The 17,524-nt window shown below is 42.2% G+C and overlaps 1 protein-coding gene across 13 annotated transcripts in view; it reads left to right on the top strand.

The window, feature by feature from the left end:
• Positions 1 to 846: 846 nt before the first annotated feature.
• GMEB1 (glucocorticoid modulatory element binding protein 1) overlaps positions 847 to 17,524 on the top strand; it is a 28,795-nt gene continuing 12,117 nt past the window's right edge. The window contains exons 1-7 of one of the 13 annotated variants that reach the window (XM_057702597.1): positions 857 to 920; positions 4,584 to 4,796; positions 6,000 to 6,136; positions 7,363 to 7,520; positions 14,922 to 15,034; positions 15,826 to 15,950; positions 16,964 to 17,067. In XM_057702597.1, the coding sequence (XP_057558580.1) occupies positions 7,393 to 7,520; positions 14,922 to 15,034; positions 15,826 to 15,950; positions 16,964 to 17,067 (470 nt within the window). In that variant the 5' untranslated portion in view covers positions 857 to 920; positions 4,584 to 4,796; positions 6,000 to 6,136; positions 7,363 to 7,392. Of the gene's footprint in view, positions 921 to 1,137; positions 1,845 to 4,490; positions 4,797 to 5,498; positions 5,678 to 5,999; positions 6,137 to 7,362; positions 7,521 to 13,896; positions 13,944 to 14,921; positions 15,035 to 15,825; positions 15,951 to 16,963; positions 17,068 to 17,524 lie in introns of those variants that run through there. The other 12 variants (XM_057702590.1, XM_057702672.1, XM_057702642.1 and 9 more) reach the window with 12 other exon arrangements.

Consider the following 17,524-nt stretch of genomic DNA (forward strand, 5'->3'; position numbering starts at 1 on the left):
TCAAAAAAAGTGCCCACATAACACCACCTCATTCCTTCCTAATAATGGTAGCAATCACCTAAGTGGTTAGAACCATAATACTCTGGAGAAAGAAGGGCCTGGGTTTACATCCTGGCCATACTATTTACAAGTTTTGTGACCTTGAGGGATTAGTTACCTTCTCTTGGTCTCTAGTATTTTAAAACTGGAGTGAAAAGAAGCTACTTAATAGAGTTGCCAATAGGATTATACGAGACAAAGGCATCTTCCTTAAGGCCTGGCCATAGAAAGGTCTTAATACTTGCTAATTACTATTACTGGCCCCAAGAACTTTCCTAAGCATTTTCATGTATCATTTCTTTTAACACAACAACCTACGTCCCTAGGCGAAATAGGGGCTTAGAGCTGTTAAGTAACCCCCAAAGAATTTATGACTTGAACCCAGAACCAACCTCGCAACCAGAAAAGGCTTGGCAAACATGCATGGGTGAGAATGCAAAGGAGTTCGCTTTCTGAAGGTCTGATAAATGTAAACTTCATAACCGGATCTGAGGAGGTACAGGGGGCAGAGTCCTCCACGGGGAGTCCTGCCTTTGAGAGACCTGTCTTTGCCCCCTGTTGCGAATGAGGTGAGTCTTTCATTTAGGCCTGGGATTAGAAGAGTTATTAGGGTTCCTGGCGTCCCCCCCAACACTAATTTTCCAGGGCAGGAGATCCTTGCTCTGATAAAGGCCCCAAACCCTCCGGCTGAAGCGCATCCTCCGCGGGGCTGGCAATAGGGACGCGTCCCCTTTAAGGCACCAACTCGCCGCCGGCGGCGGCCGGAAGTGTTGAAGCCCGGCCTGGCGGCGGCGGTGGCGGTAGCGGCCGTGGCGGCCTCTGCGCATGCTCCGTCGCCCGCCCGCCCTGGCCGCTCGCCGCCCGCCCGCCCGACGGAGACGGTGAGGAGGGGGAGGGGTGGGCGCGCGGGCGCGGGCGCGGGGTGGGGTGGGGGCGGGGGGGCGGGCGCGGGGGCCGCGCGGCGGCCGGCGAGGGCGGGCGGGCGCGCAGGGGGCGGGGGGCTGCTGCCTCCGCGGGCGCCTCCCCACGCCCTGTGCGTGCCGCCGCCGCCGCCGGGGAGCGAGCGGACGTCGCGGCGCCGCGGGGGGGTGGGGGGACGCTGCCGCTGGGTCCGCCCGAGCAGCCGGGCCACCCCCAGCGCGGCCGGCCGTGCCGCTCGGGTCCGGCCCCCGGCCGAAAGCGGCGGGGGCCCGGCGAGCCTGGCGTTGGGGGGCCCCGGCACCCCCGGACCGGGGGGCCCGGAAGTCCTCGGCCGAGGGGCCCGGAGGGGCCGGAGCGACTCCGACTGAGAGGCCCGGACGCCCAGGACCCCGGGGAGGGGTCGGGGGACCCAGGGGTATCCCCAAAGGCGGGATTCCGGGAGCACCAGGCCCTTCGATGAGCAGCTGAGGAGAGGCCTGGGTCGCGCTCGGGCTTGGGGAGTAGTGGTGAAAGGGGGGCGAAGGGTGAAGGACGCCCGCTGCCCGCCCGGGAGGATCCCTCGGAGGCTTGGAGTGGGGAGCAAGAGCAGAGAGTGGGTTCTGCTGAAGAAAGAAGGGTCCACGCTTCACCCTGGGGCGCGTTAGAGGCCTCAGCCATTCGGTCCAGGGGAAAAGAGGCAGGTGCTTCCCCGAAGGCGTGGTGACAGGTCCGGTAGTGGGAGCAGGGGACAAGGAAGAAGAGCTCCAAGGGAAAGTGAGCAGGCCCCTACCTTCCCTTAGTTGAGGGGGCGGTAGGAAGACACCTCAGAGCCTCCAGAGGCAGGAATGAGAAGGGTCCTGATCTGTGAGGGAATAAAAGAGAGCTTGGAGTACCTCCTGATACAGGTAGAGAGCAGGGTGATCTGGTCTGTCCGGGGTGGGGAAAACCCGTGTTTCTGAGGACAAGAGAGAAGATAATTGATGGGAAGAAGGCTAGAGTACCCCTGCTTTCTAAAATGACAGGGGAATTGGTACGCTGTCTCCTAATTGAGGGGCAGGAGAGGTGAGGGCAAACTCTTGCAGGTCCTGGAGTGTGATCGACCCAGACTAAGGCACGTCAAGTCTTGACCTAGGAATCAAGGGAAGGCTTGGCTGTCTAAGGAGCAGGAGGAGTCCTGCATTCTCTCAAGATGGGAGAAATTCAAAAACGCTTCCTAACAGACACAACAGGGGCCTTGACTGGTATCTGTTTAGGAGAACCAAGAAGTGGCATTTTCTTCCTTAACCTGAGGATTAGGGAAAGGGAGGATCAGATAATTCTAGTCTCACAGAAGGATTTTTTTTTTTTTTTTAAAGAACCAGAAGGATTCTTTTCTCTCTCCTTTCCTCTGCTAATGGTTACCAAAGAGTTTTGGGGGGACTTTTTCATTAAATGTTTGAACTGACTCCCCTAATTTGTCAGCCTTTTGTCAGTTATGTGTATTTAATGTCTACTGACTTGATGACTTTTCGTTAGTTCGTTGTTCCTCCACCACTTACTCATATTTACTTCAACAAACATTGACTAGCCAACTTGTACTCAACTTCATTGGGTTAGCTTGGGCTGTATTTTGGTCTTGTCCTAAGCAGAACAAGACCACCCTACGATAGTAGTGTGACCCTTCAAAAAACCCTTTTATGCTGTTGCTTCCCCAGACACCTACATAGTGGTCTCCAATATGTGACTTATCCCAAATTTCGTTTGCTTTGGCTCTTTTCCTCACAGTGGTCCTGTGTAGTTATCTTATTGGCTTCATTACATCAGGTAGCACCCTGGATCACCTACTGAATACATGAGAGGGAATAAAGAAGGAAATGAAGAGTTTTGGCCTCATGTGATAATAAGGTTTTAACTTGGAAATTTCTTAAGAATAGACTACACAGTCTACAAAAATTACAGTGAATTATGGAATAAATACATTCTGGAGTTAGAAAATTTCAGGATATCTGGTATTTCTGTTACTCCTTTTCAGCTACCAGCTGATATTCCTATAATCATGTGACACTTGTGCTTACATCTTGCCATGTTTTAAACAGTTTTTCAGGGTAGGTCAGATATTTGTTTAGTTTGTTGATGATTTATGTGAGTAGTTGGCCTTAGTTTCAGGGTGTCTTATTTGTCTTTGAAAATAGCTACAAATAATTCTTCCTTTTCACATAAGTTTGACATATTTCTTTCATGTGTGTTCTAGAATTACAGAGTGCGATTCATTGTGCGATTCCACAATGAATACTCTAAGGCCCCTTCCATGAAATACCCAAAGGAGCAACTCACTCATCTTGCCTTAGGAGTTTTGGTTGCTATAAACAAGGGCTACTTTTCAGTTTACACTCAGCTCAAAGAGATGACCTTGCAATTAGCCAGTGTAGTCTGTAGAGCTGGTTTGGGTTACCTGCTAGGAATATGGTGTTTAGGCTAATAAGAGATATTCAACCCAAACTTACTTCTCTAAAGAAATTGCCTCATTGGATCAGACCTGTGTCTCTGACTGACACTGAGAGACATATTGTGGATGATTATAATTATCTTCTCTGATAAACTCTCAGAAGATTAGAGAAGCAGCCAGAACATTCCTCTTGAGTTCCAAGGTGTGGGAAGGGTAAGGAGTAAAATATGAGTTCTTATCGAGGAAAGTATTAATCAAGAAGTTAGTCAACCGCTTATTCAGAGTATTGTAGAGAGGACTCAATCTTAGGGTAGAAGGTTGAGCTCAAAGCATCCTTCTAATTCTGCTTCTCTAACCCATTAGTTTATCTACTCTATTAATTTTTTTTAACATTTAAACCACTTTTTTGAAATAATAAAATTCCCTACAGTTGTTACATGCTAAAGTATTACATCCTTTAAATGCATTAAATATGTAACAGAATAGTGCTTGGCAATAAACAAGTGTCGGACCAACGTTAGCTGTGATTAATTCACCCTACATTTTTATGGTTCAAACTTTGAAGGTATCTATTGGTTCAATTATTCTAGGGTTTGATGCATTTTATGTTTCATTATATCCCTTTTGGCTTTTTCTAGACTCAAGGGTCCTAATCATGTAGGTTCTATTGCTGGCAACCAGCCACACCAGTCCATTGATTCTCTAACCCTCCCTTCACACCCCCTCAGTTTTAAACCTTCGATTTACAGAAGTTCAGATGGTATAGTGTAGTATCCTGCAATTAGTTTTTTCCTCTACTGTGTGACAGTGTCATGCATCTCTTTCCCTTCTGTAGTTCCTTAAGAGCAGATACCATCCCTTTTCATACTTAAGGAGCCTAACTCTGTGTCTGATGTGGAGTGGAGACTCAGTAAATATTTAACTGGCCCTATTGATGGGTAATAAGCAAGGCAGCTAAGCCTGAGCTTTCTAAGCAAATTTATATCACCTCAGTAATGTAGAAAATTCCAGAAATCTTTTAGGGTAAAGTGAGTCACTCATTGCACAAAAATTTATTACATACATGCTATGTGCCAGATTTCCTTAGAAATTTTTAGGTAGGTAGTTTTGTAAATAGAAGTCTGATATTTGAAAACTGTTTATTACACTCAAGTGTGCTGGGCACTGAGCTGGCACAGGCGAGCCTGTTGAGAAAGAAACGCTATTCTTTCCCTCCCAGGATGTAATCTGAGGGGAAGAGGCTGATGATGGTTGTGACAGGGATGCTACAGGCACTGGGGAAGCGAGAAGATCCCCTCACATCTCATCAGGGACGTCACAGACGGCTTCTCTGAGAAAGTGATGTTTTAAATAAGTCACAAAAGTTTAGCAGTGACTTGCCAAAGAGGAAAGAGAAGAGAATTCCAGGTAGAGCAAACAAGTAAAGGCTCAGGTGAGGAAATAGGGCATGTTTGAGAAACTGGAAAAAATGCAACTGTAGGAGCCCACAATGTGAGGAAGAGCTGTGAGAAATGAGGCTAGCAGGGTGGGCAGGGGACGGATTTGGTGGGGTTTGTAAGCCACGTTAGGGCATTCGCACCTTAATAACAGCAAAGAGAATGCCCTGAAGGAGTTTTAAGTGGGGGAAATGGCCTTTAGTAAGATCGCTTTGTCTGCTCTGTAGATAATGAGTTGAAGATCAAGACCAGAGATGAGGGTACGGATGAGAAGCAGCTGGGAAAATCCAGGTAGCAGTGTGGTGGCTCAGAATATGGTGATGGCAGCACAGACGGAGAGTGGGGGATGGTTAAAAGAGATATATAGGTGATAGAATGGATAGCATTTGGTGGTTGGTTGGATTTAGAAAGAGGAGTCAAAAATAGCTCCTTAGTTTCTGGCTTGAGAAAATGGGTGGAGGGTAGTGCCATTTATTGAGGCAAGAAACATTAGAGCAGGTTTGAGAGGGAACAGGCTTTCAGTTTAAGGTGCCTATAAGATATTTTAAGAAGGTTTTAGATATAGGAGGTGTTGAATCCAGGAAAAAAGTTTGTGAGAATCGTAAAGGGAGGAAGTCTAAGTCATGTACGAGGAATTTTAACTAGGTCAAACACAAACAAAAATTGATTGAACCAGTATATGTCAGTGCCTATGATGAGCAAGGCTGTGGGACACACGATTATTTATTTATTTGTTTATTTATTTATTTATTGTTTAAATTTTTTGGCTGCACCACAGCATGAAAGAGACAAGAATTTTAGATAAGCAGTCCTGTCCTCATGAAGACTGCCGTGTAGTCATGGAGGTAGACATCTGTTCAGTTAACTGCAGTACAAGGTACAGTGTGATAAACACTAGAGGAGAGCTGAAAGCAAGCATTGGGGGACTGCAGAAAATGGCTTGACAGTGGCTTTGTGGAGGAGTGAGCTTTAAGCTGGACCTTGAAGGGACAAGGAGATGAGGGAGAAGAGTTTTGGGCTTATGGAATGACAAAGGTACAGAAACCTGAAAGTACATATTACATGTTCAGAAATCTGTGGGAGGTTGGTGTGGATGGATCTTAAGATTCTTGGGATATTATAGTTGCGCATGAAACTGGGAAGATTTGGGGGCCAAAGGAGGGAGATTTTGAGTGCTGTGTTAAATGTGTGTATTACAGGCAAACAGTTGCTGTGGCAGAGCTGAAGTGTGGATTTGGTCGTCTGAGTACCAGTTACATATTCAAACTTGCATCCATTGTGAGTCTACGCATAGTTCAGCACAGTCCTGATCATCTTCAAGTACTTGCATACCTAAGTAAATACAGTGCTCTTATCTGCATTCTCTTTTGTGACTCTGTTCAGCTGTGAAGACTAACAGCTGCAGAATAACTTGGGGCCCTCTGAGTTTTCATTAAGACTGAGATAATACTTTGAGTTACTTTAGAGTCAAGGAGTTTGTGGTACTGGACAGTTGTTTCCCCAACAGCTCCGCAGGGGAGATGTCAGGCAAGACCCTATCCCCATTCAGTATGAGGCAAAGAGGTATTAAGACGTTCCTAGAGGTCATACAATTGGATTCAGCATTTATTAAAAAAACACACAAGGGGGCTTCCTAGGTGGCGCAGTGGTTAAGAATCCACCTGCCAATGCAGGGGACACAGGTTCGAGCCCTGCTCCAGGAAGATCCCACATGCCGTGGAGCAACTAAGCCCATGTGCCACAATTATTGAGCCTGTGCTCTAGAGCTCGTGAGCCACAACTATTGAGCCCGTGTGCTGCAATTACTGTGAAGTCCATGTGCCTAGAGCCTGTGCTCCACAACAAGAGAGGCCACTGCAATGAGGAGCCCACGCATCACAACTAGAGAAAGCCTGTGTGTAGCAACGAAGACCCAACACAGCCAATAAATAAATTAAATATATAAATACATTTATTAAAAAAAAAAAAAAAAAACCACACAAGGAAAATCATCTTTCTTTTCCCATACAACTTAGTTAGTCAGCAGATACTTATTAAGTACTCACAAAGGACAGAGCACTTAATGAGATGTAATGGCTTGTTGCAAAGAAAATAGATGATTCTTACTTTCTAGGAGCTTACTGTTTGAGATGGAACTAGTGGTGTGCTGTAAACCAGCTCTCTAGAAGAAAAAAATACCCTGATTTGTAATGCTTGCCAATTTCTGTGGTGTATATTCTCCCAGCATCACTGATTTCAAGCTACCAACTTGATGTCACTAAACTTGGAGTTGGGAAGAAATGTGCACAGTTGGTTCTCAGGAGCTGGTAGGGCTGGCTCCAGCACACCACTGGGTGAATCAGACATACTAAGAAAACCTACAGTAACAAGTGAGAGAGTACTAAGGCATTTCTGGAAAGATCAGAGCCTATGTAAGCCTCTTCTCACAGTTCCCATCATTTTCAGAGGACCAAGGTCTCCAGGGTGCCCTGGGAATTAATAGTTATTATCTCAGTGTTTCTTGTCTATGGTTACCATCTTTTCAACCCAGATAAAATTAGTGGTGCTTTTTGTTTCTGACAGCAGCCCCAGCTATCTGACTTCATGTGAAAGATGGCTAATGCGGAAGTGAGTGTCCCAGTGGGGGATGTGGTTGTGGTACCCACTGAAGGAAATGAAGGGGAGAACCCTGAAGACACCAAAACCCAAGTGATCTTGCAGTTACAGCCTGTGCAGCAAGGGTAAGTGACTAGAGATTTGGATATTCTGAAAAATTTGTGAGGTTTAAAGAGTCAGGAAATTATTATAACTTTAAGATGATTTAGCACAATGGAATATTCAACATCAAGCTCTCAGAGCTGACTCAGTTTTCATCTCTATAATGTACTGTGTGTTATAGTTGTCATTCAGTACTTATTACAACAGTTTGCCGTTTCCTGTCTCTCTCCCCCTTCTCTACTGGGTGTTCCTTGGGGGTAAGTTACATGGTTCCCTCATCTGATTTATCCACATTGTTTATTTAGCACAAGGTTTTGGTACATGTTTACCAAAAGGCAGTGTAGTTAGAGTCAGAGGAGAATAGGGAAGGCAACTGTAAAAGTATTCCTACCAGAAGTTCTCTGGACCCTCATAGATGGGCAAATTATCAAGCTTAGTCTATCAAATATATATATATCAACCACCTACCATTATATAGCATGTTACAAAGGTGTTGAAAGAGATATAGCACGTGGTTCCCACCATCATAGAGCTTGCAGTCTAGTTGTGCAAGGCAAAAATACATGTTTGTTTGTAAATAAAGAGATGACTTACATGGCAAAATCTAAGAAGTGCAGAGTGGCATGGTTAGGATGTGTTTTTGTTTTTTTTGTTTTTATTTTTATTTTTTTATTTTTTTTAATCTTTTTTTAATTTTTTTTAAAACCCTGTCTTAAGAATTTTGTTTATAATTTTTTTTTTTAATTTTTTTTTTATTTTTTTGGGGGTATTTGGGGTATAGGATGTGTTTTTGAATTCAGAGGATCACTATGAATTTGAAAGAAGAGATAAGATTTTTAAATGGTCTTGAAAGTTAAATGGAAATTAGATCTACAGAGAGAAGGGGGAGGTAGTTATTTAAAAAAAATTTTTTAAGGTTTTTTTTTTTTAATCTTATCAAGTACAGTGTTTTGTTTTTTTATTTTTTTGGCTTTGCCTCATGGCATGTGGGATCTTAGTTACCCTGACCAGGGATGGAACCTGAGCCCCCTGCAGTGGAAGCGCAGAGTCTTAACCACTGGACCACCAGGGAAGTCCCAGGCGGATAGTTATTTTATTTTGGGGAAAGGGTAAAAGATTCTTCAAGGATTAGAAGTGTTCTTTGGCATACATATACAGTTGGCCCTCTGTATCTGTAGGTTCTGTATCCACACATTCAACCAACCTTGGATGGAAAATATTAAAAAAAAAAAAATCCAGAAAGTTCCAAAAAGCAAAATTGAATTTGCCACACGAAAGCAAGCATTTTACATTGTGTTAGATATTATAAGTAATCTAGAGATGATTTAAAGAGTATGGGAGGGTGTGCGTAGGTTATATGCAAATATTCAATACTTTTCCATTTTATAAGCGACTTGAACATCTGTGGATTTTGGTATTTGCAGGGCTGTCCTAGAGCCAATCCCCCACTGAGACTAAGGGAAGACTGTAACCTAATCCCAGTCTACTAAGTAATGTACCTTGCCTTAAAAACTTCTGGAGAAAAACAGTTAACTTATCTTGGTAATTTAAAAAGCTTTTTAGTATAGGAAATTTAAAATATACCCAAAAACAAAGATAATATGATAATGAACCCCCCATATAAGTATCCATCACCCAGCTTAGCAGTTATCAACACATGGCCAGTCTTATTTCATCTCTACTTCCACCCACTCCTGAATTTTTTTGAAGCAAATCCCAGACATTAGTATATCTGTAAAAAATAAGGACTTTTTAGTTTTTGAAATATAACCATAGTTTGCTGACATATCTGAATATTGTTAAGCATGAAGGAAGTATTCCAAGGTCTATAAGGGAAGGTTGGCATGAATAATGCCTAACATATAGCCTATAGAGTGGTTTAAATTTTTACTGGCACCAACAGATTATGCATGCTTATTCAAACTCGTTTTTTGGGAATTTTATTTGATACCTATACACATACTTGCAGTTGTTACCTTTCGAGGTAGGGTAACATCCGGAAGAATGAAAGGGCAGCTTCTTTAGTTCTTGGCAGCTTTATTTTCTCATGGAGTCATTATTTCTCCTGTCTTTCCTAAAGTACTCCAGTTGTCACTTGTCCTACCACTAGTAGAGACAGAAAAAACTCTGCTACTTGAGACTTAAATCTTTCGAAGATTTGGTTCCACTTATTTTTCTGTTTATCTTTTCTGTTTTTCAAGTGATGTTGCCTTTTCCGGAAACCTCTCATTGCTTGCTTAGGTAGAGGGATATTTTTACAACATATACTGACTGCCCAGTCCACTGTTTACACTGAATTTTAGTGGAAGTGAATACACTTTTTGCGGTATTGCATTTTTTTTTTTTTGAGATGCCTATCAGTTGATTTTTTAGTTGTATTATTTAATTATTTAAATATTTTATTGCATTTTAGCCTCATTTTATAAAAATGAGCATGGTACAAAAACAGTGATTCTAATGATAAGAATCTCATAATGATAATAAGAATTTCATAATGATGTCTTATAATTTTAATATACTTGAGACAAACATGGAAGTCATCAAGTGTCAGTCTTCAGTCTCATCACACTTAACCTTATTGGCTGCAGTTCAGGTATGAAGGAAAGAAACAATTGAAAAGTATGTATGAATAGCTGGGAATAAATTGATAAAGATTATATTCAAAAAGGCAAGAAATAATTAGGGATTTTATATAAGTATCTTTAGATTTCAGTATATAATTCCTCTTGTCCATCTTTTTCACTTTTACATATATGACACTTTATATTTTCTCAAATATTCATCATATACACATTTTCAGGAACACATTGTAAAGCAAAAGTCGAGTGTCTGGTACCAGTCTCTTAATATGAATACATAGAACTTGACACATTATATAAAATGATACTTTCATAATACTAGGTTGGTTTTATTTATTTATTTTTTTAAAGATAGATTTATTTATTTATTTTTGTCTTCGTTGGGTCTTCATTGCTGCGTGTGGACTTTCTCTAGCTGTGGTGAGTGGGGGCTACTCTTTGTTGCGGTGTGCAGGCTTCTCAGTGTGGTGGCTTCTCTTGTTGCGGAGCTTGGGCTCTAGGTGTGCAGGCTTCAGCAGTTGTGGCACATGGACTTAGTTGCTCCACAACATATGGGATCTTCCCAGATTAGGGCTCAAACCCACGTCCCCTGCATTGGCAGGCAGATTCTTAACCACTGCACCACCAGGGAAGTCCCAAGATTGGTTTTAAAATATGTCCACATTCAACTTTTTTTAAAAACATAGATACTAAGGTACTCAGGTACTAAGATACCAAGAAGACTTTTAATTCTGGGAGTTTTTAACAAAGAAGACTTGTTCAGCATATGCTTTCTCTTTAAAAACAAAAAAAGATGTTTATTAATTTTTTAAATAAAACCTTTAAAATAGGAAGAGTGAAGGTGCTAAGATTCCACCACAAATGAATTGGCTTTCCAATTCATTTTGGATTCATAATAGAGTTTTTAACAATGAGATCAGGGACTGGTGATTTTAATATTATGTAAATTTACTCAGTGTGCTGACTGGAATAGTTCAGTTTGAGGAGTAGTGACCTTACTTTCCCTATCATGCTCATATCCCTCCCTAGTAGGAAGTTTAAGGCCTTAGGAAGATGTATAAACTCTTAGTTTATGTAATAATCCCACATTCAATTAATCAGAGTATCTTTCCTTAGCATTCAAGATAAAAAGAACTTAACTATACGTGGATTTTCAGTTTTCAATGAATTAGAATACAGTGATGTAGGACTTTGTAGGTGGTGCAGTGGCTAAGAATCTGCCTGCCAATGCAAGGGACACAGGTTTGATCCCTGCTCCAAGAAGATCCCACATGCTGTGGAGCAGCTAAGCCTGTGTGCCACAACTATTGAGCACATGTGCCACAACTACTGAGCCTGTGCTCTGCAATAAGAGAAGCCACCGCAATGAGGAGCCCACGCACCACAATGAAGAGCAGCTCCCACTCCCCGCAACTAGAAAAAGCCCATGTGCAGCAACAAAGACCCAACACAGTCAAGAAAGAAAGAAAGGAAGAAAGAAAGAAACGTTAAAAAAAATGCATTAAGAATACAATGATGTAGACTTAACTTTAAAACTCTAGTAAAGGGACTTCCCTGGTGGCGCAGTGGTTAAGAATCTGCCTGCCAATGTAGGGGACACGGGTTTGATCCATGGTCCAGGAAGATCCCACATGCCGAGAAACAACTAAGCCTGTGCACCACAACTACTGAGCCTGTGCTCTAGAGCCTGCGAGCCACAACTACTGAACCCATGTGCCGCAACTATGGAAGCCCACGAGCCTAGAACCCGTGCTGCACGACAAGAGAAGCCACCACACTGAGAAGCCCACGTACCGCAAGGAAGAGTAGCCCCTGCTCTCTGCAACTAGAGAAAGCAACAAAGACCCAACACAGCCAAAAAAACAAACTAAAACAAACCCCAAAACTCTAGTAAACATAATTTTACCTTACTTTGATGACTCATAAGGCATGTCAGTATCTTATAAATGCCTTAACATTTTAAACATTTTATGATTTTTTACTGTGATTGTAGTAGGTATAGAGAATTAGGCTAAATCCATTACTATCCTGAGTTGCTTTAGAAAGATTTTCCCTGATAAAATCTTGTTTGCCCATAAAAATATAGACTATGCCCTGACTTCCCATCCCAATTGCAATTTACCGGTTGTTGAAATTATGTATAGATAAGCATTTACTCTTTTAAAGGATTTTGCACATACTGGCCAAGTTAGAATGAGCTTACCAAACTTACTTTAAGCAGTGGTGTTTTTTGGCTGCACTGTGCGGCTTGCCAGATCTTAGTTCCCTGATCAGGGATCGAACCTGGGCCCCTGGCAGTGAGAGTGCTGTGTCCTAACCACTGGACTGCCAGGGAATTCCTGAAGCAGCAGTTTCTCATGTGTATCACACTCCTCATTCACTGACCAGTCATTTATTGGGTGCTCTGCCATATTCCAGTTAGCACACAACCTGCCAGGCATACAAAATTGAATAAATGAATAAGATGCAGTCTCTGCTCTCAGGGAAATTTTTTATTTTTTTGGAGCGGCTTGCGGAATCTCACCTCCCTGACCAGGGATTGAATCTGGGCCACAGCAGTGAAAGCCTGGAATCCTAACCACTAGGCCATCAGGGAACTCCCTTTCAGGGGCCTTTTATTTATTTATTTACTTATTTTTATTTTTTATAAATTTATTCACTTATTTATTAGCTGCGTTGGGTCTTCGTTGCTGCCTGCGGGCTTTCTCTAGTTGTGACGAGCCGGGGCTACTCTTTGTTGCGGTCCACTGGCTTCTTATTGCAGTGGCTTCTCTTGTTGCAGAGCATGGGCTGTAGGTGCCTGGGCTTCATCAATTGTGGCACGGGCTCAGTTTTTGTGGTTCTCTGGCTCTAGAGCTCAGGCTCAGTAGTTGTGGCGCACAGGCTTAGTTGCTCCATGGCATGTGGAATCTTCCCGGACCTGGGATCCAACCCATGTCCCCTGCATTGGCAGGTGGATTCTTAACCACTGCGCCACCAGGGAAGTCCCTCAGGGACCTTTTAGACTATGTCCAAGGAGAGACAGACAGGTAAACAATAGTATTAAGTGTTATAGTTGTTGTGACAAAAACCTAAAGTACAGTTGGATTACAAAGGAGGAAGTGAATAATTATACTGGAGGACTGAGATGGAAGGAAAAGCATCATACAGGCTACTCATTAAAAAACAAAAGATGGGGAAAGATGTTCTGGGAAGAGGGAGAAGAGCAAAAATAGATGGTGTAAAAGAAAATGGCAATTTTGGGAACTACAAATAGTTTGGTATGATTGGAGTTTGGATTGTTTCATGGGGTTTGGTGAGAGTTGAAACCAGGGGCCAGATCTTGAAGGAACATAAATATCATATTAAGGATTTGGGGTTTTATTTTAGCAGCAAGGAGAGGGTTCTTGAAGGGTTTTGAGGAGGGTGTTACATTATCACTCTGGAAGGAATATAGAAGATAAGGTAGATGCAAGGAGACCAGTTCAGGCTAGAGATGACGCAGCCTGAATTAAGGCGGTAGTGGTGGAAATAGACAGGGAGGATGGCTGGTGTTAAGGAGATGCATCTGGCAGGACTTGGTGACTGACTGTGTGGGAGTTGAGGAGGAGGAAAAGGGAGAAATTTAGTGTAATTCCCAGGCTTCTGTTTTAGGCTACTGTGTGCTGGATGGTGCCATTAACAAGGATGGGGAAGAAGAGTAGTTTGGGAGATGGGAGAGGAAAGAGAACTTGGTTATTTTAGACATAATGAATTCAGTAAAGTCCTATGGAATATACTAATGTATTTATTTATTTAGCAGTTAATTGCATCCTGGTGTGGAATTCAGAAGGGAGGTCTGTGCTAGAGGTGTCACCATGGGGGTGCATAATCACTGATGCAAAGAAGGTTAGTCAGGCAGTGCTTTAGGATAAGTGCAGTAATTAACACATTATCTTTATTATGGAAATTAAACAAAGGATGTCAGTGTATCATGTTAGGTTATCTGAGCCTATTTCTTAGAAGACAGAAACATTTTGGAGAGAGATTTTCCTTAAGTGGTACCTCTAGTTACTGCTAGTTGCTTTGGGCATAATGGCGCTCTTACTTTTTCTTTTTCTTTTTCTTTTTTTTTAACTAGGCTCTGCTCATGTCTGTAGTTTGATTATGGTGACTTAAAAAATGCTAAAGTGTAAAAATGACTAAAGTTCCTAGATTCCAACAAGGGACATCAACTTCTGTGGTCAGCATGTTCTTCCTGGTTTGAACTGTCTAACAGTATTACTTTTTAGTCGTATTTGAATAAGTCTATAATATGACTTTTTAAAAAAATATTTACTTATTGACTTGGTTGCACCAGGTCTTGGTTGCAGCAGGCAGGCTCCTTAGTTGTGGCTCCAGGACTTCTTAGCTGCGGCACATGGGCTTCTTAGCTGCGGCACATGAACTCTTAGTTCCAGCATGCATGTGGGATCTAGTTTCCTGACCAGGGATCAAATCTGGGCCCCCTGCATTGGAAGCGTGGAGTCTCACCCACTGAGCCACCAGGGACGTCCCCATATGACTTAATCTTATACTTGAAGCAACATTTTATGTCATGAGCTTGTAAAGTTAGGAAAGGAAAAGTCTGGTGTAAAATTGTAGCAAGTAGTGGTGTAAATACAGTAGCAAGAGGAACTTTCCTTTGGGGTGAGGAAAGTTGCTGATTCATTTCCATGGCAGTGGCTGCTAAACAGTCCTGGCAGCTTGGAATTTAAATACATTAGGGCACTAGTCAAAGCACTAATATCGAGTTGTAAAGTATATTATTTTATTCCTTTTGAGATAGATTAAAACAAATTTCTTAACCCCATGCTGTGAATATTAATTTTTTCATAATTTATGTAGTTTGTTTATCGATGGACACTTTTACAACAGGATTTATGAAGCTGGATCTGAGAACAACACAGCAGTTGTGGCGGTAGAAACTCACACGATACACAAAATTGAAGAAGGGATTGGTAAGTCTTTTTGTTGTTCTAGTACTTTTTTTTTTTTTGGCCGTACCTGGAGGCATGCAGAACCTGCGCCCCCTGCAGTGGAAGCTCAGTCTTAACCACTGGACCACCAGGGAAGCCCTGTTCTAGTACTTTTGACCTTAGCTTCCTTGGTTGAGACTTCTTGCCTTTTGTGCCTTATTTCCCCCCCTACCCAGTGTGCCCTACCAGTGCTGTAGCCATCAATTTGATGATGGCACATCTAGAGACACCACTGACTAAGATGCTAGGGCTGTCAGTTGATGTTTAATGTGAATTTGCTTGGGTTGCTGAAAAGATTTGTCATCAATTAGAAATCCCTCAAAGATATTGGAGCCTCAAGGTTGATATCTGTCATTAGGGAAGTTGCTGATGAGGTGTTGATTAGAAGGCAGTCAGTGGAAAGAAACGGAAGAGAAACTCTGAAATAAGACAAATCTGAGTTTGAATCCCATGTTCTCACTTCTTAGCTGTGTATCCTTGGGAAAGTCCCTTCACCTTTCCTACACAGGTACAAAGGAAACAGTCACTGCCTCACAAGATTGTTTTAAGAACTAAAAAAAGATTAAGCCTGTAAAAGCACATAGCACAGTGTCTGGCACATAGTGGGAGCTTGGTAAGAGAGCTGTTATGCCAAACTTCTTCCAGAAGATTCCTAAACAGTACCAACCAGTGTGAGCTGTTAGCCCCTCAGAGGAACCAGGAGACTAGAGATTTTGAATTAAGCTTTGGGGAAGAGTGTTTGATAAATAACTGATATTTTTTCCATTTTCAAGATGCAAGCACTATAGAAGCAAATGAGGATATGGAAATTGCTTACCCCATAACTTGTGGGGAGAGCAAAGCCATTCTCCTTTGGAAGAAGTTTGTATGCCCAGGAATAAATGTAAAGTGTGTCAAGGTAATTCTGTTTTCTCCTTGCTGGGGCCTATTTTGGGGCTCCTTATTTTCAAAGGGTATGGTTTTAGTGCCTCTTCTCTCTCTTCCATCATGTCAATGTTTTTAATTTTGTGGTGTCCCTTTGTGTCACAGTACAAAAAAAAAATAAGGACTTTGGAGTAAAATTGACCTGGATTCAAGTCCCACCGGAATACAAGTCCTTTGAGAGCTGAGAATTTGTCTGTCTTGTTCACCATTGTATCCCCAGCACCCAGAATAATGCTTTGCATATTTATCAGTAAATATTTATTGAATGAATGGAATCCCATCTCCAGCTAGGTGACCTTGGTCAAGTTATTTAATATTTCAGAGCCTCATATGTTAAAAAACAAATAATTAAACACACATACCTACACAGTAAGGTTGCTAGAAGATGACATGAGATCATGTATGTAAAATGCCTTACACTGGTGTATGATTTGGTAGAGTTCATTCAAAGTTATTACTGATAAAAATAATCTTCATGAGAGCTCAATGTGGAAATAATTGCTTATTCTGTCTCCACTGGTAGTTACAGAGGTAGTCACCAGCAGTGGCATCATCCTAGCATCATTCAGGATTACAGAGTTTCGAGGCTCTGCAGTGTTGCTGGTTTCTACCATACTTATTCTTTCTGCCAGATCCTGAATCTTGTCATTAGGGCTGGATAGATTACTTCAGTTTATTTTAACAGCCTTTGCAATATTAGATCCATCTGCTTGATCCAGGGCATAAATGAATTTTAGATCCTAATCAGTATATTAATCTCTGACCTTCCTCCTGTCTTCTGTAGCTTTGTACCAGGACAGGGCACTGTGCCCAGAGAAGGATCATCTTCTCTAGCACAATAGGGTGGGAGGATGGAGAATACAAGGCTATGACTAAAGATGTCATCTGGGTATTTTTGGTACATAACAAGTACAGTTATGTCTTTCTTTCCCTCTTGGCTGCCTAAATTAACATTTGGGTTATTTTGGACTTCTCGTTTTACATTAGTTCAATGATCAGTTGATCAGCCCCAAGCATTTTGTTCATCTGGCTGGCAAGTCCACCCTGAAGGACTGGAAGAGAGCTATTCGTCTGGGTGGAATCATGCTCAGGTGAGCTCTAATAGCAAGTTCATACCTTTCAGCTGACTGTGGGGTACTTAATCATGGTAGAATCCAGAAAATCCAGTCTTTTCTTCTTAATTTGAATTTTTATTCTGTCTGAAGGATTGGCTTGAACAATGCATGTATTATTTGACCTTTATCAACTTGTTCTTAAAATCCCTGTGGGAGAGGAAAATTGAATTAAATTGACTCTTCCCAGCATCTAGGACAAATTCTTCTGACGTCAGAATATTGGGCAGGATCTTCTCTGGGCAGAGAAGCTCAAGAGTAAATGACAGTCCTGCTTGAGATCACTCAACATAGGCAGAGCTAAGCCTGGTGCTAAGAAAGCTTGAAAACCACGGAGATGTAGGCTGACAGACAAATCCTAGGATAATCTGGTAGAGTAGAAGGGTGCTGTTCATAAAAAGTAACAGTTATTCACAGTGAATGCAATCCTTGCTGT

Source organism: Hippopotamus amphibius, chromosome 1 (assembly GCF_030028045.1).
Source record: "Hippopotamus amphibius kiboko isolate mHipAmp2 chromosome 1, mHipAmp2.hap2, whole genome shotgun sequence".
NCBI classification, from domain to species: domain Eukaryota; kingdom Metazoa; phylum Chordata; class Mammalia; order Artiodactyla; family Hippopotamidae; genus Hippopotamus; species Hippopotamus amphibius.